At 38.7% G+C, this 20,271-nt stretch overlaps 3 protein-coding genes across 4 annotated transcripts; all 3 read left to right on the forward strand.

Annotated features, from left to right (window-relative positions):
- Positions 1-60: 60 nt before the first annotated feature.
- LOC134843704 (histone-lysine N-methyltransferase 2B-like) lies at positions 61-14,544 on the forward strand. 2 transcript variants are annotated; one of them, XM_063859941.1, is made up of 5 exons: positions 61-230; positions 3,509-3,798; positions 5,044-5,177; positions 5,374-5,587; positions 14,096-14,544. In XM_063859941.1, exons 1-5 carry the CDS (start codon positions 74-76, stop codon positions 14,369-14,371), a joined length of 1,071 nt encoding a protein of 356 aa, XP_063716011.1. In that variant the 5' UTR covers positions 61-73; the 3' UTR covers positions 14,372-14,544. The 2 variants fall into 2 exon arrangements, with proteins under 2 accessions (XP_063716011.1, XP_063716012.1); XM_063859942.1 differs by lacking the exon at positions 14,096-14,544 and adding an exon at positions 6,401-7,006.
- A 128-nt stretch (positions 14,545-14,672) lies between these two features.
- On the forward strand, positions 14,673-15,741 carry LOC134843705 (prohibitin-2-like). Its single transcript, XM_063859943.1, has one exon. The coding sequence runs from the start codon at positions 14,685-14,687 to the stop codon at positions 15,594-15,596; it is 912 nt and encodes a 303-aa protein (XP_063716013.1). The 5' UTR covers positions 14,673-14,684; the 3' UTR covers positions 15,597-15,741.
- A 23-nt stretch (positions 15,742-15,764) lies between these two features.
- LOC134844917 (tRNA wybutosine-synthesizing protein 2 homolog) lies at positions 15,765-16,892 on the forward strand. The gene has a single exon (XM_063861743.1). It carries the CDS (start codon positions 15,936-15,938, stop codon positions 16,890-16,892), a length of 957 nt encoding a protein of 318 aa, XP_063717813.1. The 5' UTR covers positions 15,765-15,935.
- The last annotated feature ends 3,379 nt before the right edge of the window (positions 16,893-20,271 follow it).

Raw genomic sequence — 20,271 nt, forward strand, 5'->3', positions numbered from 1 at the left:
TTAAGATCCTCTACCCCAGCATTAATTGAATAAGTTTTGCTAAGCGCTGCTGCATGCGTTGCTGAACCGATACATGCAATTCGTGAACAAAAATAGTGACACAGTCTCTACGGATGAGTTTATGAGGAGACAGAGACAACTGAGACGCAAAGTTAACAGAGGAGCTCCTAGACTCCTCTTCAAACTGAAGAGTGACGATGGTTTTGAGATACAGTCTCACTCTTTGCAAGGTTGGGAGAAGATAAATAGGATCTTGATAAATGTTCCCCCTATCAGTGTTTTGTACACATTATTTGATATAGGACAAATTATACGAAAAAACCTTATGCAGACGATCTTATATATTAAATGAAAGTCTTAATGCGCTGTGGACGCAACGTTCTAACTTTTCTATCGAGCACAACGTTTAAGAATCATTCAAAGCAACCATCAGAGAAAAATGAACTCGATCCAATTTCAAGGCTGGGCAGTACCTGCCTATTTTTGTCCAAAATTTTGCGTTTACATATTCATTTCAGTCTGAAGCGAATTAACTGAAAACAGCAACCTCCATGTCGAGAAAATTTTTTTCGAAAACCGATTCGGTCCATGAAATAAATATAAATATTTCAACCTTATATATTAAATGAAAGTCTTAATGCGCTATGGACGCAACGTTTTAACTTTTCTGTCGAGAACAACGTTTAAGAATCATTCAAAGCAACCATCAGAGAAAAATGAACTCGGTCCAATTTCAAGGACGGACAGTACTTGCTAATTGTTGTCCAAAATTTTGCGTTTACAGATTCATTTCAGTCTGAAACGAATTAACTGAAAACAGCAACCTCCGTGCTGAGAAAATGTTTTTCGAAAACCGATTCGGTCCATGAAATAAATATAAATATTTCAACGTTTCTTAGCTTTATCATTCAAACTTTTATAGCTTGAAGCTTGCTTAGAAAAGCTTGCTCATGAAGCTTGTGTAAAATTTTTCGCGTACCGATTCAGTCCACGAAATAACTTGAAAATTTTCAATTTTCATAGCTTGAATAGCTGCTTAGAAAACTTTAAGCTTTTCGCAAACTGATTCGTTTTATAGATAACTTGAATTATTTCAAATTTTCTAGCTGAACAAACTTGCATAGAAGAACTTAATTGTTTCACGAACTGATTCAGTCTATGAACTAAATTGAACTATTTCAAAGTTTCGTAGCTTTAAAAGCTTGCTTAGGAAAACCTATACTTTTCGCGAACCGATTCGGTCTGCCCAAAAAACTTGAAAAAGTTCAAAGTTTTATAGCTTTATCGTTCAAAGTTTTATACCTGTAAAGCTTGCATAGAAAAACAGAAACTTTTGCGCACCGATTCGGTCTACGAAATAACTTGAAAAATTTCAAAGTTTCATAGCTTGAATAGCTTGCTTAGAAAACTTCGAGCTTTTCGCAAACTGATTCGGTTTATAGATAACTTGAATTATATCAACATTTCTAGCTGAAAAAGCTCGCTTAGAAGAACTTAATTGTTTCACGAACTGATTCAGTCTATGAACTAAATTGAAATATTTCAAAAAATCGTAGCTTTAAAAGCTTGCTTAGAAAAAATGAAACTTTTCGCGTACCGATTCGGTCCACGCAATAACTTGCCAAAGTTCAAAGTTTCATAGCTTGAGTAGCTTGCTTAGAAAACTTCAACTTTTGGTAAAACGATTCGGTCTACGAAGCGCTGAGATTTTTTGAAGTTCATGGCTCGATTAGCTTGCGCAGGAAACTAATTTTCGCAAACGGTTCTGTCTAATAATTACCTTAATATTTCAATTTTTTTTAGCTACACTAGCTTGATTAAGTGAAGTTGATTTTTTTTTCGAACTGATTCGCTCTCTTAGCTCGCTCCATTAGCTCGCTTAAAAAACCCATTTTTCGCAAAGTGTTTCGATCTAAACAACTCGAAATATTTCAATTGTTTATAGCTTCATTAACTTGCTTGGGTGTTTTGCCAACCAATTCGCTCCATGAAATTAATTGAAGTATTGAAGTTTAATAGCTTGAACAGCTTGCTTAAAAAAACTTAGTGCTCCGATTCGCTTCACGAAATTAACTTGAATTATTCAAGGTTTCGTAGCTTGAATAGCTTGCTCAGAGTAAGTTTCATTTTTTCGTGAACTGATTCGTTCTATGATTCTTAAAGTTTTCAAACCGATTTACGATCTGGCTCAGCTTGAGATTTCGAAGTTTTATAGCTTGATCAGAACAGCAACTATTTTGTGCGAGCTGAGTGATTACTGGAGAAAGGCTTCCTAATATAATTTTATACGAAAGACTAGGGCTTTAAGATATATATTGGGTGACATTGAAAGCGCCCATTTCAGTAATAAATTTGAGCACATTTCAGCAACAAAATTTCTAAAGATGAGTTTCCTTTGTAAGCTTGAAAGATAATTATGCCTGAAACTAACCAGCAAAACCCAGTTTTGATTTTGAAAAAAACAAAGGTATGTTCATGGCTCATCCTTTAGTTTTGTTTCGTTAAGTGGCCTTAACAAGACGAGGTTGTTTCCAGAACTATGACTGAAACAAAGTTTCAACAAATACACCTTGGAAGATTTTTTTGCTTTTTCGAAATTCTACTGTTGCGTTTTCAATGTCGCCCACTATATTCTATGATTATGGAAAAACGATAATTGGCAATTTTGATGGTTGTTTTTCTTTGAGTATGATAGGGTTGATTTTTATCAGGGGCAGACCATGTGCGCCAAAAAATTTCAATGAGATGCTCATTTTGACAATTTTCAGAGGAATAAAAAAATTAGCTTGATCGATACAAATCACTCTTATTGGTTAGGTTAATATAAATCATTTAAGAATATTAACTTTTGAAGAGGTTTATTGCGATATGTTTTTTTTTCGAAAGTTCAAACAAAATGTCATTAATCGCTTTCTTTGAATTTATTGAGTTCATTGAGATTTTTCCGACTGGTTTTTGGCTTTTATTTCTTTGAATCAATTTTTCGCTCACTAAGTTAGTGAAGAATTTTTCTGTAAAAAGTTCCAATTTTTTCTCGATCAAACTTTTATTGATTTGACTTTGTGCTGAAGGTTCTTCTAAAGTTCCTTACACAAAATACGCTCTCCTATAACAAAAGTGAAATTGATACAAAAAACGCGATTGACTTTGATTCAAATGTAGAATTTAGTTTATAAGTTTAACGGTTTTTTGGATTTTTGGAGATAATTTTATGAAAAGGAATGTAAACTCCACTATGGAACAGCAAACGTGAATTGTTTCGAAAGTTAAATTTAATTTTTAGATTTCCCTGTGAAATAAAGTTTAACTTATTGATCCAGTTTTCTCAAATATGGTTAATTTTTAATTTCAAAGATTTAGATTTTCCAAAAAACTTAAAAAGTATGTTTTGTTTACTTGAGTTGGAAAAGATTCATGAAATCTTCTGTTGGCCATGTTTGGCACTTCCAGCTGTCGTCTGGCTGCGTTAATACTTTTTCGTTGAGGTATATCTTTGAAATATTTGCAGAAGTCTGGAGCAAAGTGTTCGAGGAAGTATGGCTAAAAAGAGTGGAGCGAGGCATCCTACAGAAGAGCATTTCGCCTGCAGATGGGGACTTGATTGGTGGTAACTGGAGGGTGTTTTCCAAGATTGACAACATGAACAGTCTCAAGCTGTCCGGCCTCAGTTTTGACAGTCTGATCTTTCTGCTGGAACAGATCCCAAGTGCCAAGTTCTGCAGCAAGTACAAGTTTAAGTTCTTCAATCTGAAAGTGCAGCCGCTGCAGATCAACGAGTCGGGGTGTGCGCGATGTGAGGTGAGTTGTTAACATGATCTTTGTTTTTACCCTTTTCCTTCAGACATTTTGCCAGTGCTGATGGTAAGTCTCAACTTCAATTTTAATGGATCTACTCCCATACACTGCTCACCTTGGTCCATACCAAGTAATCATTTTAACTCTATGAAAATCTATTAATGAAACTTAAATTATTTGTCAACCCAATGAAGAAAATTTCTACTTTTAACGAAACAGGTGGTTATAATTTGAATTTTTTTTAAACTAAGTGTCAATGAACTTAGTGAATACACTAATATAGGCACTGTTTATTGTTTTTTTTTTTCGTTTTTTTTTCGAAAAATTCATTAATTTAGTCACTTATGATTTCTTTTCGAGTTCAGTACATTGCCATTATTTAACTTCGAAAGTGTAAAGGGCACCAAAAACACGATCAATTGTTTGTTTCGAAAGTGCTTTAATTATTTGAGTTTGTTTTACCATAAAAAGTTTCAATTATAACTTGTTTTTAAAATTCAAAGAGCGAAAATGCTTGAATTTTGCCAGCCTAAAAAGTGCTCAAAACGTCATTTTTAGCCGGGTTTTTTTTTCAAAAAACTGCTTGTAGCGCAGAAAATTTTTGACGAAATAGAGTCTTTATAGTATTTTCGGAGAGCTCGGATAAATCCAATAGGTCAACCTAAAAAAAGTCGACTAATATTTCTAATTTTTTCAAAAAACCATTTTCCCATAAAAATTTCTGCGCAGGGCACTGGTTATAGCTAAAAAAGTTAGGATTTGAAGAAGAAGATTCTATAATACATTTGCGATTATGAACAGGGGCGGATCTAGGATTTTCTCGAGGGGGGGGGCGGATTTTCAAAAAATGTTGCAAAATTTTGACGACCTTTTTTTTTAGGTCGACCAATTTTTTTTCGAGCTCTCCCAAAGCACTGTTTTGCCCCTATTTTGGCTAAATTTTCTGCGCCGGAGGCAAATTTTTGAAAAAATAGTCAAAAAAGCCGTTTTTGTGCACTTTTTGAAAAATTTTGACAAAAAATCGCGTTTTTTTTTGGCGCGCGCTCCCCCTCAAAGTTAGTATATATTGGCGCCTTTAGATAAATTTTAGGGTCGGTTGGCCAAAAATGGATTTCTGAAAAAGTATCAAAGGGGGGACCCTTTGGGACGGCAGGGGGTCGAATCCCTGAGGAGGGGGCGTCCCCCCCCCCCCCCTAAATCCGCCCCTGATTATGAATATCTTAGTATCTGTGCATATGCTTTTTTCAGCCGAGAGAAGACACTCGGACCGTGATTGGGCGACGAGACATGTTCAGCTGGCTGTCATCTCGCAATCGGAGGAAGTCAGAGTGCAATAGCCAATCCATGGCCGATCTGGAGTACCAGTTTGCAAATCTAGACAAGTAAGCATTTAACGAGTGTGAAACCGTGCAACAATTAAAACATTGTTTGAGTCGAAGTTGAATTGATATGTCAATGCAAACGATATTAGGAAGATAACGACAGGTATGCAAGTTGAAAATAGCTAAATGATGTTCCAACTTATTTGTTGAATGACGATTGTTGCTGAGGCAAGCGTAGTTTTGTATCTATCTATAGGAGGAAAACGACGAGTGAGTACCCAATCCAGATGAGATACAGGAACCTCAAAAAGACTGCTAAGCAGGTGTGTGCAGTGTTCAAGTCAGATATTCACGGCAGGGGTCTCTACTCTCTACAGGCCATCTTCCCAGACGAGATGATCATAGAGTACACTGGGGAGATCATAAGGGCCATACACACGGACAAGAGAGAGAACTACTACGAGAGCAAGGTGAGCTATTAATTAATAGATACGAAGATATGTACACAATTCAGGGTATCCGGTTGCAGGTGAGCAGCCGTGGCTGAGTGTTTAAGACACGCGTCCTTTAACATAAAGATCGTGGGTTCGAATCCCGCTTCAATTACGGTCGGAGGGGTCTCAATTTCATCCGCCTCCTCAAGGTGCGACGGGCTACGGAAAAATGAATGACATCTCTCTCCCCCACGGAAGAGTAAACCCAAGGAAGAACGGCGGGAGCTGGGATGGGGGCTAATAGAAAAAATTAAGCTTTGATTTTTTGACCTCCGATTTTCTTTTAATTTAAATGATACTTAGTTTTTATTTATTCCTGTACTTGTGCGGGTAATTGGTATTCCAGAATTTTTGCCCACTTTGAATTTTTTCTACGATATGAGAATGTTTGTAATTCATTGTACTTTTATTTTTAAGTTATATTACTTGTCCACTGTTTATTCCAATCTATCTCTCGTGCGATTGATGCATTTTTTTATCGATTTTGCTCAACTATATCACGTTGAAACTATTGACCCGCAGATTGTGTTTTGCACTAGTAAAGTAGATTAATTAGCCATGAATGAGCCATAAGAACCTGATAGTAATTGAGAGAAAAAAAAATCAGAAAAAGAATCACGGCTGAAAGATCTTTATTATTATTATATCTCATTGACTCGCTGCAAGCTTTGTTAAAGCTAATGAAAATCGGCTGAAAAAACAGTCCCAAAGCCATAGTTCCTTCTTTTGACCTTTTTACAACCTTTGACATTTTAAAAGATGTATGTTGGCTATGTTTTGTTGATTTAGGCGCCGATTTACTTAAACCTGGAGGATCTAATTTCCCAATAGAATACGAGTTAATTGGACAATTAATAGGTCTCGTGAATCAAGGCTCAACATAACACAAAAAGTTCAATGAAGTTTATCTTGCTCTGATACTTAAGTTGCTCTGATACCGAGTTAAGTTGATTTCTTTGCTTTTACATAAGCAAAGCCTGTGTGATAGTATGAACTCTTTTTTTCCAAGCTAAGTCGCAAATATTAGTGTTCATTTTGGAAGTTCATTTTGATCAATAACTAGCTATTAAGTACAGCCAATGCTAAGGATTTTAACACACACTATTATTACAAATAGCACTTAAGCTTCAAGATATCATAGATCTGTAGCGTAGAGGTAGGGGAGGAGACCTGCAACATAAGCAAAGCCTGTGTGATAGTATGAACTCTTTTTTTTCCAAGCTAAGTCGCAAATATTAGTGTTCATTTTGGAAGAGTTCATTTTGATCAATAACTAGCTATTAAGTACAGCCAATGCTAAGGATTTTAACACACACTATTATTACAAATAGCACTTAAGCTTCAAGATATCATAGATCTGTAGCGTAGAGGTAGGAGAGGAGACCTGCAACAAGATAAAAGGGTTCGAACGTGGTTTTCGAGGTGTACTCCCTTCGAGTGGGGAAAAGCGCTGCAAACAAAACGTACACCAGGGGAGTGTGGGAAGGAACGACTTACCCAGCCAAGGCAAAGAAGTCGGACACCCCCCCCCCCCCCCCCTCCTATCAAACACCACGGGGACCAGCCGACTCCAGTGGGAAAACAAAGGCGATCAATGGTTCTCGGACGAGCACCATTCTCATGTTTGGCGGGTTTTTGGCAGCTGGACCGGGTAAACCTGCATACTGGGTCCAGCTTTTGGTGAGTGCAGGAGACGTGGAACGAAACCCAGGTCCTGAAACATACGTATGTCCGATCTGTGGGAAGGAAATCAAGGATAGGCGGCAGATAAGCGTGTGGTGTCATTTAGGGGGGTATGTCCACATGAAATGCACAAGCATGCGGAGTATCAAGGGATACTCAGATGAGTTTGTATGCGACCGGTGCTCCTGGTGTAAAGGAGAGGGAGGAAAACGAGAGATAAGGGAAAGAAGACGAACAGAAAAACGGAAACGTAGGGAGAAGGTGCAAAAGACCAGAGCAGAAAAGAGGGAAAGGGAAGCAAAGACGAAGGGGAAAGGTAAAGCAACAAGGGTATGGACGTGGAACATACAGGGGGCGAGAGTCTCGTTCCCTAGACGGAATCGTTTTGCAGAAATCCTAAGATGTATAAGCAAGAGTAACGCGGAAGTGGTATTACTGTCCGAACTGAGGGAAAAAGAGGAAGGAATGAAATGGATTAAAGCAAAAGACATGTTTGGGGTCCTTATACACGGCAAAAGAAGCGGGATAATACTCCGAGACGAATGGGCGCTAGATTGGAGAGACCAAGGATGCAAGAGGACATGCGGGGACAGGAGTTCGGCAGTAGAGGTCAACCAAATCAAGTTTGTAGCGACATACCAGCCCCTTTGGAATAGCGATAGACGGGATTTCGATGCGTATAGAGAAGAGCTAAACGAAATGATTAGATGTGGCGCAAAAAAGCTAGTACTAGGAGGCGACTTCAACTCCAGTGTAGGGGACACCTCCCAGAGGGAAGAAGATGACGCGGTAGGACCATTCGGACTGGGTAGGACCAACGCGGCGGGGAGGGATCTAATAGAATGGTGTCACGAACAGGGGTTAACCTGGACTAGCTCCTTCTTTAGGCACAACAGGAGGGGAACCTGGAAGTGCCCAGGAAGAAGAACATGGCACGAAATTGACGGATTCATGGTGAAGAAAAAAGACCGGAGCAGGGTAGTGATGAGTATAAACACGGTAATAGCGGGTACATCTCTATCGGACCACAGGCCGAAATGCATGGAGGTCTGGAGAAGGAAGGGGGCGAAGGCAAATAGGAAAAGTGAGACTCAAAGGAAAATAAACTGGGAAGCTCTTCGAGATGGATCAATCCGGCAAGCATTCGCATCGACAGTAGACGGTAAAAGAGAGCAACAGGGTACGGGTGAGGAAAGTGAACGCCTAATCAACTTGATTAATGAAGCGGGTACAGAAGTGTGCGGATTTAAAGAAAAGAAAGCACTGAGTCCATGGCTGGATACGCATTTAGAAGAAATACAGGGGTTCAAACGGAGGATCGGGGCACTTACGAAGAGTTTTGAACGAACACGAACGGAAAACTTTAAAATACAAAGGCAGGAGGTCAGGAAAGAGTACAAGAAGGCTAAAAGAAGATGGGAAGAAGAGTGGTGGCTTAAACTGGTAGACGAAACAAAGGACGCCGAAGTGAAAGGGGACATAAGACGCATGTACAAGACACTAAGGTACTTAGGGGGAAAAACCTCCAGAACATAGAAGAAGAATTTTTCTCGCCAGAAGAGTTCAGACGACACTTCATGAAAGTCTCGGAAGACAGATACGAGCGGGACGTCATAGAGATAATGAGAACGGCATCGTCAACAGAAATTAAGGACTCTCCAGAGGCAAAGGCAGCAGCGGAAGAGATGCAAGAAGCAATAACCTTCGTGGAATTCGAACGAGAACTGGCGAACATGAAAGACGGAGCGGCAGGAGTAGACAATGTAAGTGTTAGCGCAGTGAAAGCCTTAAGTATAGACACCCGGAAAGAACTATACCAATGCATGATGGAACAATTAGCCACACCGGTTGAGAACTGGGCCGACAAAGCTAAGGAAGGATGGGTCATACCCCTACATAAGAAAGGAGCTAGAAATGAACTCGACAACTACAGGGGTGTGTGCCTACTCCCGGTGTTGAGCAGGATAATGGCACGGATACTAACGAGTAGGATTAGAAAATGGGCGGAGAAGATAGAGGCATGTGGTGAGAATCAAAATGGTTTCAGAGAAGGACGATCGACGTGTGACGCAACGCAAATCATACTGAGAAAAGATGAGGAAACAAGGAGGGTATTTGGGAAGGCGGAGACGACCGGGAACAGACCGGGAGCTGTACTGTTAGATATAACAAAAGCATACCCCCGAGTCAACAGGCCCTTATTGTGGATGGTTTTGGAAAACTTAGGAATTACAGAGGGTGTGATAGAGGTCTTGAAAAACCTGCATGAAGGAACGAAATACAAAGTTAAGGGTCGAGGGGAACTAAGCGAGGAATGGTTACCGGTACGAGGTCTACGAGAGGGTTGCGCTACATCTCCGATACTTTTCAATGTGTATCACGCACAGGCGATGCGGTTAGCTGCCAAAAAACGAAGAGAAAAAGCGGCGGAGATAGGCGAAGAGTGCGGTCTAGTATGGTCGTGGGGACCAGGTAATAGTCTCCCTCCAATAGAAGTAAAGAGGGCCTTAAGGAGCAGCACCCAGGAAGTCTTTCGATTAGAAGAGTCCCTTTTCGCAGACGACTCAACTCTCCTGGGCTGGACGGAAGAATTAGCGGTCGGCAAAGAAACGGTCAAGGCGGAAATGATGAAGTTCGAGGAAAAATGTCACAACGGAAAAGAGGAATACATAGCTTTTGGAAGCGAGACAGCGAATTGTACGAGGATGTTAGGGACGCTAATAGGGAGGAAGCAGGACAGGGCAGTGAGGATTAAAAGGGGATACTGGGCGTGGTCAAAAGTAAGAAGATGGTTGTGGAAAACAAAGGTCAGTAAACGAACGAAGGCAATTATTGTACAGGCAGTGGTCGAATCAACAATGCTCTTTGACTGCAGTGCAAGAGCATGGACAGTGACTGATATGGCGAAGATGCAGAGCATGGCGGATAAATGCTACCGGTGGATATGGAATGAGGGGAGAGGTTTAACACTCTTGCGAATGGAAAGAGAGGGGGTCAATAGTTTCGAGATACGTAGGGTTCTGGGGATAACATCTATCAGAACAAAAATAGAGACGCGGGCGTTGGAAAGGATGGGCCACGTCCTTCGGATGAGCAACAACAGGACAACTAAAAAAGTTATACTAGGGCACTGGACAAACGAGAGAACACAACAGGGTAGGTTAAATGGAGGCGTGGTTAATTACTGGAGGCGACTCATAAGGGAAGCGGGAGAGGACTGGACGAATATAGAAAATTTAACACAGGACCGGAAAAAATGGAAGGCGACAGTGAAAAGGAGAAAAGAAGCGCTAGAGAAATAGGAGAGTGAAATGTGCAGATACAGGGGAGGGGAGAAACCTAGGAGCCAGGCGAGGTATCAGGGAGAAAACTTAACATGCAGGTGGGAGGGATGCGGACGAATTTGTAAAACGAAAGGAGGTCTAGTGCAGCATGAACGACGAGTTCACAGGATACAGGAGAGGGTGTTTAAATGCGATAGATGCAACAGAACTTTCGCGGAGAAGCACAACTTAACAAACCACAGCAAGAGCTGTAAGGGGGACCAGATGGGTAGGTGTGGGGACTGCGCGGTGACGGTAACAAGGGGTAATATGGCGAGTCATAGGAGGAGTTGCGGAGGAGGGAGTGGAACGGTAGGGAACACGGCGGCAAGGGAGACGGGAGGTAACAGGTACACGGGGACCAGGGAGAGGAAAGAGTGTGGATCCTGCGGAGCCTGGATCACTGCTAATAACCTAGCCAAGCATGAGAGGAAGTGCCAGAACGAACCACCCAAGGCCCCCCGAGGGGCGTAAATGGGAAACAGAACAGAACAGGGTTCGAACGTGGGCAGGTTCGGATGTTTTTAATGAACTTTTTCGTATACTAGTTTAAATGCGTCCGCTTTATAAATAGGCATGTTAGTTGGTTAATTTCTTTTTTTTTCAAGTTCACAGGTACTGCTAATGCGTCATAATTGGCGTGCATCACTTAGCGATTATGTAGACTCGTAATTGGCGTGCGTGGCTGAAGAAATTTTGTAGTCTCAAAGGTTTACTCATTCAGTTTTTCAAGTAGCGCTATCGATCATATTTTTGCTTGTGTACGCGAAGTACACCTTCGCCTCTTTGTTCGAATGTTTTTTTTTGGTTTTTCAAATGCTTTAAGAACCAGTTAGTAATAGACAAAGTATTGGAAGAGTTCATTTTGATCAATAACTAGCTATTAAGTACAGCCAATGCTAAGGATTTTAACACACACTATTATTACAAATAGCACTTAAGCTTCAAGATATCATAGATCTGTAGCGTAGAGGTAGGGGAGGAGACCTGCAACAAGATAAGAGGGTTCGAACGTGGTCAGGTTCGGATGTTTTCAATGAACTTTTTCGTATTCTAGTTTAAATGCGTCCGCTCTATAAATAGGCATGTTAGTTGGTTAATTTTTTTTTCAAGTTCACTGGTACTGCTAATGCGTCATAATTGGCGTGCATCACTTAGCGATTATGTAGACTCGTAATTGGCGTGCGTGGCTTAAGAAATTTTTTAGTCTCAAAGTTTTACTCATTCAGTTTTTCAAGTAGCGCTATCGATCATATTTTTGCTTGTATACGCGAAGTACACCTTCGCCTCTGTGTTTGAATGTTTTTTTTTTGGTTTTTCAAATGCTTTAAGAACCAGTTAGTAATAGACAAAGTATTGGAAAAAAATCCACACGAATTAGATTGGAAATTTAGTCTGAAATTTTTTAGGATAAAAACAAATAAGAACGGACCTGCTTTTCTCGAGACAGACAATGTTGGTGAATTTTTTTTTGAGTAGAAATCACCGCTGAAGGATCTTTATTATGCTATCTCATTTGATTCGCTGCAAGCTTTGTTTAAACTAATCAAAATCGGCTAAAAAAATAGTCCCTACGCCATAGTTCCTTCTTTTGACCTTTTTACAACCTTTGACATTTTAAAAGATGTCTGTCGGCTATGTTTTGTTGATTTAGGCGCCCATTTAATTAAACCTGAATGATCCAATTTTCCAATAAAAAACGAGTTAATTGAACATTTAATAGTTCTCGTGAATCAAGGTTCAACATAACACAAGTAGATCAGTGAGGTTTATCTTGCTCTGATACTTAAGTTGCTCTGATACCGAGTTAAGTTGATTTCATTGTTTTTTCATAAGCAAAGCCTGTGTGATAGTATGAACTCTTTTTTCCAAGCTAAGTCGCAAATATTAGTGTTCATTTTGAAAGAGTTCATTTTGATCAATAACTAGCTATTAAGTACAGCCAATGCTAAGCGATATCTACACACACTATTATTTTACAAATAGCACTTAAGCTTCAAGGTATCATAGATTTGCGCAGCGTAGAGGTAGGGGAGGAGACCTGCAACAAGATAAGAGGGTTCGAACCTGGGTAGGGTCGGATGTTTTTAATGAACTTTTTCGTATACTAGTTTAAATGCGTCCGCTCTATAAATAGGCATGTTAGTTGGTTAATTTATTTTTTTTTCAAGTTCACTGGTACTGCCATTGCGTCATATTTGGCGTGCGTCGATTAAGAAATTTTGTAGACTCAAAGCTTTACTCATTCAGTTTTTCAAGTAGCGTTATCGATCATATTTTTGCTTGCGTATGCGAAGTGCAACTTCGCCTGTGTTTGAATGTTTTTTTTTGTTTTTTAAATGCTTTAAGAACCAGTTAGTAATAGACAAAGTATTGCAAAAAAATCCCGAGCGAATTTGATTGGAAATTCAGTCTGAAATTTTTCAGGATAAAAACAAATAAGAACGGACCTGTTTTTCTCGACACAGACAATGTTGATGAAATTTTTTTGAGCACAAATCACCGCTGAAGGATCTTTAAACAAAGCTTACAGGGAGTCAAATGAGATAGCATAATAAAGTAATCAAAATCGGCTGAAAAATAGTCCCTACGCCATAGTTCCTGCTTTTGAACTTTTTACAACCACTGACTTTCTAAGAAATGTCTGTCGGCTATGTTCTGTTGATTTAGGCGCCGACTTGATAAAACCTGAAAGATATTAATATTCAATAGAGAACAAGGATATTGGACGACTTAAAGTAATCAGTTTTGGCTTAAAAAAAAACAGTCCCCACGCCTTAGTTTCTTCCCACTTCGTAAAGTGAACGGAACAATAAGTGAAGTGGCAGGGGCAGTTTTTAAAATTTTTGCAACCATTGACCTTCAACACATTTCTGTCGGCTATGTTATTATGATTCAGCTATCGATTTAGAAATAAACCCTAAAAGATCTAATTTCTTACAAGGCAACGAGTTTTTTTGGACAATTAAAAGGTATCGTGCGTCAAGGCTCAACATAACCCGAGAATAGCAATGAAGTTTATCTTGCTTTGATACTTTTAATGGAGTTAAGTTGATTTTATTGTATTTTTAAGAGTCGATGAACGTGGTTCAGGTTCTTATATAGGGCGCGATGATTTTTTTGTTTTTTTTTAGGAAAAGTCTTAAAATTTGTTCAGGCTCAAGTTTTCTTTTTCGCAGTTCGATCCAACAGCGAAAGTGTAAAGGTCTTGAAAAATGTGATCGACTTCGAAAACGGAATTTAGTTATTAGATTTCCCCAAAAAATTTTACCTATTGATCCAATTTTCTCAAATGGGGTTAATTTTATCAAGAAAAAGGTTAATAAGAAATCCAATTAGCTTCGAGGCCCTCTGTTGGAAATTCGAAAGTTGAGAAAAACAAGTCAGTATTTTGTTTCTGCGTTTGTTGAATCTTTTCCAACTGTCTGTCAAATATTTGTCCTGTAAAAATCGATAAGGTTAGAATGTTCCTTTTTAGGGAATTGGCTGCTACATGTTCCGAGTGGACAACAAACACGTTATAGATGCGACCATTAGTGGAAACGCAGCCAGATTCATCAACCATTCTTGCCAGCCGAATTGCTACTCACGAGTGCTCGTGGCCGAGAACAGGAAGCACATCGTCATCTTCGCAATGAGACACATTTTAAGAGGCGAAGAGTTGACTTACGACTATAAATTCGATATTGAAGACGATTCGTCTAAGTTGGACTGTCTTTGCAATTCGAGGAACTGCCGCAAGTTCCTCAACTGAATCAATCATGTTTGCATTTAAGTTTTGTCGAAAACTCATGATTTGAACTAATTTATTTATACGTTGTTGATAGTTTTCCATGCTGTAATTTTACTTACCGGATTTTGTGGCCTTATTTTTACTTAAACATTGATTCTTAAGCGTTGATCTATTTTGATTTGTTTTTGCAAAAATTGCTGATATTTTTAATTCGAATATTTTTCATTCAAGTATTGCACAAGTTTTTCCTTATAAGACAGATTGGTTATTCATAGGCAAATCTTTTGTTCTGCTGTGTCGATTGACTCTCGTGTAATTTTTTTTCAGGTGAAGGATGAAAAGATTTGCGAACATCATGAAATCGGCCGCTTCTGGCGGAGGTGGTGGATCGGGAGGGGTACCTACAGGTCTAGCAGCGCTAGGAATTGGCACCCTTGGTCTTGCCTATGGAGGTACGAAATCCATCTATCAAGTTGAGGGTGGTTGCAGAGCAATTTTGTTCCACCGGATTGGAGGTGTTGGGAAAGAAATTTTCACTGAAGGTCTTCATTTTCGATTACCATGGTTCCAAACTCCAATTATTTACGACGTGAGGACAAAGCCCAACCAAATTTCGTCTCTTACTGGAAGTAAAGACTTGCAATCTGTCAATGTTACGTTGCGAGTGTTGTCGCGTCCAGATGGATCTATGCTGCCCAAAATATACCAGACTCTGGGAACGGATTACAACGAAAGAGTGCTGCCCTCGATTGTGAACGAGGTGCTGAAAAGTGTGGTGGCGAAGTTCAACGCGAGTCAACTGATCACGCTGCGGCCTCAAGTCTCAGCCATGATTAGAGAGGAGTTGACTGAACGAGCTAAAGACTTTTACATCATTCTGGACGATGTATCGATTACTGATTTGTCGTTTTCGCCAGTTTACACAGCTGCGGTAGAAGCGAAACAAGTCGCTCAACAGGAGGCGCAAAGAGCCCAGTTTATTGTGGAGCGGGCGAAGCAAGAACGCCAGCAAAAGATAGTACAAGCGGAGGGAGAATCGGAGGCTGCCAAACTGATCGGAAAGTCCGTAGCCCAGAACCAGGGATACCTCAAATTGAGAAGAATCCAGGCGGCCCAAGGTATTTCACGTGTGATGTCGAACAGCGCAAATAGAATGTTTTTGGATGCCAATTCGCTTCTGTTAAATTTGGACAGCCGAGAGTTTGATGAGGACATGGACAAATCAGTTATGAAGAGAAGAAAATAAAATGACGGACTTGTGTAGTGGCATGTTGACATTTAAACTTGTTCTCTTAATTGTTTCTGGATGATCCCTTTAAATGAACTGATCTCAAAATGATTCAAAGGAGTTTGAGATTAAAAGGAGTGCAAATATATTCATTTGAACCTAGTGTTTTGACTAGCAGGCAAACAGGCTCATGGAAATTCTCCTCGAAGCGATCTTGACAGCAAACAGTCTTTTTGTTATCGCTTACAATTGCCGCAAAGAAGACGCAAAGCAAAGTTGTTTTTATAAAATGTTTTTTAAAAGGTTTGAAATATAGGTTCATTTGTTTTTCAGAGTTTTGTGACAAATATATTATGGATGTCTTTGCAAAATCTAAAGGCAGCTATTATTGAATATTTTCACTTGAAAGAATCTGACGAACAAATTGCTTGTATTCCAGCTAAATATCAAAAACACCAAAATTGTATAATATTTAAAAGCGATGATTTTGCACATCCCTACTGGAAAAGTAGTGAAGCTGAGTTGTGGGAGTTTGTGTGCAAGTTTTGCAAAGTTGAAAAAATCGCGGTACAGTCGTTCATCAACAACGATGGTTTCAGAAGTCCTAATTGTACACTAGTTATTGGCACAGACCCCTGGGTCATACATAGAGATAATGGAATCAAATATTGTTTTAATATCACGAAATCAATGTTTTGTTTCGGAAACATTTCTGAAAAAATTAGAGTATCGAAATTCGATTGCTCAGAAGAGGTCGTGGTCGATTTGTTTGCTGGAATTGGTTATTTCACGCTTCCCTTTTTAGTTCATGCGAAAGCAAAATTTCTATACGCTTGCGAGTGGAATCCAGCATCGTGCGAAGCTCTGAGACGTTCTCTCGTTTTGAACAAAGCTGACAACCGATGTCAAGTTTTAGAGGGGGATAACCGCAAGGTCTGTCCCGCAAACGTTGCTGATAGAATCAATCTTGGCCTGATTCCAGAATGTTCCGAATTCTACGAAGCTGCCTGCAGAGCCATAAAATTGACCGGAGGAATTTTGCATGTTCACAGAAATGTTTTAATTAGTGGAATTAACAAGGAACTCGGTTCAATGAATGATGCAAATCCAAATATTTTCTGCAGCTGGACGCCGCGAACAGATTGTGATCAAAAATGTTTACAAGTAGGCATGAGCATATGTCACGAATTAACTGGTAAACTTCTAAAAGTAAAAAACTATTCATACCATGTTGGCCTTCAAAATGTCTGTAAAGTTAAAAACTATGCACCCCATATTCAACACTTTGTTTTTGATATCCATATTAGTCAATAAAAAACTAGATATCACTTTTTTCATCTAATTTCAATGGGAGTAGTTAGATTAGAACGCAGAAAAACTATTCTTTTTTATATTTCCCAACTGCTATACCCTCCTCAGCTCAGGTTCTTCTGATCTTTTGTATTATGATAGTTCCGTACACTAAATGTGTGCATGAATATCTCGTATTTTTCCACGCTTACTACAAAGAAATCTTACCTTACCACGCTTACCTATGTACCACCTTTGTTTACACTTGCAAAAGCAAAAGTCTTGTCATCGGGAACTAGACTTTTTTCCCTGTAAACAACTTTTCTTGCACTTTTTACCCTTGCAAGTTGCAATAAGCAAGGGTATTGCAACTGGGTACTAGACTTCTTTTTTCTTTAACTAACTTTGGTCACAGAATGGTAAATTCTTAGAAAGAAGTTTGAAATAGTAAAAAATGCAGCTTATGCAGCGTACTTGTTTTGCCTGTATAGGGATTGCATTGTAGCGTATAGATAAAATCTTTCTGTTTTTCTTACTGAAAATATTTCGGCTGTTTTTCAGCTGATTAAGTGTCGGCTTTAATTCTGTCGTCTTATTTGCCCAATATTTTTTCCAGTAGTTTCTTAGTTTAATTCAACTTTGATGTTGTATGTTTGGAAATTTGAAATCACTTCTACCTTTTTTGAAAAGCGTTAGAAAAAATATGAAAAAGTTTCTCTGATCGGCCTGCTGTTCTTATCATATTATTTTTGACGAAGGTAATTAAAGTCATAATTTTGTTCGCATTTTTCTTGGTGTATTTTTCAATTAATTGATTTTTATTTTGCTTTAAGTGCTTTCTAGCCATTATTTTTTTGTAAAACGATAAATTCTCTAAGCAAAAGACTCCGTTTTAGGAAGCCTTAAACGCTATCAGTTGACAAATTACCTCCAAATTGTTTCAAAATGAAAAATTTTGTTTGTGTGCGCTATTTGTTTCTAGTACACGTATTGTTTGTTTTCTCCTTGTAATGTTTTTTTCATTTGCAATTCAAGTTTCAGCAGGCCATTGTGATTTAGGTGTTTCGTTTTTTTTTTAATCCACCAAAACTTGTTGATATCGAAAAAAAATGAAATGGACGACAGTTTTTTTGCCTATATTATTCTGTTGGAGAATTTTTTGTCTTAGTTTTGGAGAACTTTTTTGTCTTAGTTTGTTCAAACTTAGTTCACAGCAACATTTTCTGCTCTTAAAAATTCCACGTTTGGTTTTTTAGGATCTTTTATCCTAGTTTTGTCTGCATAGTTACCGCTCGGTAAATTTTTATGCTTGTTCAATGCTGGTCGTTGTGTTCCGCCATAGGTTATCATTAAAATGAGAGATGAATATATAAAAAATTCGGATTTTGTTTTTTGCCTTTCGCGACTTGGTGGCTTTGTATCGCAAGTGGTGCGAAGGCCAGCTTCGCATCTGTGTTCATTTTTTATCTTAGCAGTTTTTGGGTTCCTGTGCATTTGGCCTAGCTAGATAAAACGCAATCGCTTTTGCAGTCGAAGATCCGGGGTTGAAGTCCTGGTGGGGCCTTGTTTTTTTCAATATGTAAGCACTTGAAAAAATTTTTCCGGTTAAATTTGAACTGTCGGGATTTCGTTTGTCTGCTCAAGTTTTTTCTGGCTGACTTGCCACTTCACCGGTTTTGCATGTGATGTAGGCAACGTGCATTGCAGTTTCAGGGAAGGCTTGAAATTTTTAAAAAAAGTTGTGTTTACAAGTAAATATATTTTTTCGGCTCAACTGGTGTTTGCTCGAAAATTGTTGGCTTAGTTGCCACAAGTCGGTTTTTTTCTGTGATGTACGCTATTTTCAGTTTAATAGCGATTGTTGATCACTGTAGATACAGGAGGGACCTAAAACTTCACAAAGATTGTTTATGAAACCTTTTTTTTCCGGCTCAACTTGTGTCTGCTCAAAGAGTGTTGGCATTGTTTACTCTTCATTACGCTTGCGACGCGAGTGTATTAGTACGAACCTTCTTTTTTTATTCCAACCTAAGTCGCACATACAGGTGCCTTTTTTGGAGCACCTTAACAGATTTTTAATAGCTTTTCATGTGCTTTGACTTTCGAATAGTACAAAAATAACACAGTTGATGCATTTTTAATTCATCAAATGAACCGAAAAAAAGCAATTTGTTTCAAACAACATAACAATAATGAAAACTCGATTTCAGAAATTTTCTTAGGCGATATATCTCGAAATTTTTTGAAATGCATATTTTATACATAATGTGGCTTTATGCTTTGCGATTTGTTATGTGCAAAGTTAGAGTGGATGCATTCAGTTTGCTTTATTCCAAATTATCACTTGCAAAATTGAGTCTATTTGTGTTTGGTGCCACTTTTGGTGAATGGCATTGGTAATTTATTAGCATATGTAGCTGCTTTATTCGTGGCTAGTGTTTGTCGGTTGTTAATTTTGCGTGGCTGAGTAGATAGTGCGTGAGACTCAAAATCTCTTGATTGCAGTAGGTCGCAGATTCGAATTCTATACGTAGCCGAGTTTTTGCTAAATCGAGGCTTACTCTTGCTTTTTCTCATTTCATTTGGTAGAGCTGATCTTATTAATTCGAGGCTTATTTCTATCTTTTCTTATTTCACTTGATAAAGCTTTTTTTGTCGTGTTCTCGCTAGTATTTGCGAAGCGCAGCTTCGACTCTGTGTTTCACATTTAATTTTCGATATTGTCCAACGTTTGTAGTTTTCTTTTACTAAAAACTGTTCAAGACCAATTAAAGGGCTGCTTTGCCCTGACATATGAGCAGTCTTTTATCACTAAAAGTCGGTTGAAACTAAAGCACGACATCTGTTTCAAGTCTGTACAAACTTAGTCATATATCAGAAACCAAGTTCAATTATCATGGCTTACAATATCAATCATTTTTGTTGAAATTACGCTGGCGATTAGCAAGCGTTATCTCTCCGAAATAGAGATTTGTTTTCGGGTTGACGATTCATGACGATTCTTTTAACAAAATCACTTGTATCTTGGCTCAATAAAAAAATCAAACTTCTTAGGATTCTCGGCCAACTTATCCTGGAGGTAACGAATATGCCTGGGACGGCAAATGTCGAATCTGACCAAGACATGTTTTTGTTCAACCGTTTTTTTTTGTTTCAATTAAAACTGTTTGCTGATCTTTTGTTGGCTTCGAATCTGTTGGTTCGAATCTGACCAAGACATGTTTTTGTTCAACCGGTTTTTTTTGTTTCAATTAAAACTGTTTGCTGATCTTTTGTTGGCTTACTTGTCACTTTTTGGAATTGTTTTTTGCTGCGCATATTTTTCTTTAATTTTGCTTTTAGTCTTTGATTTACTCTTAGTTTTTAATTTTACTTGTGCCGGCCCTATATGTTTCAGCCTGTT

Source organism: Symsagittifera roscoffensis, chromosome 4, assembly GCF_963678635.1.
Source record: "Symsagittifera roscoffensis chromosome 4, txSymRosc1.1, whole genome shotgun sequence".
Classification (NCBI taxonomy): domain Eukaryota; kingdom Metazoa; phylum Xenacoelomorpha; order Acoela; family Convolutidae; genus Symsagittifera; species Symsagittifera roscoffensis.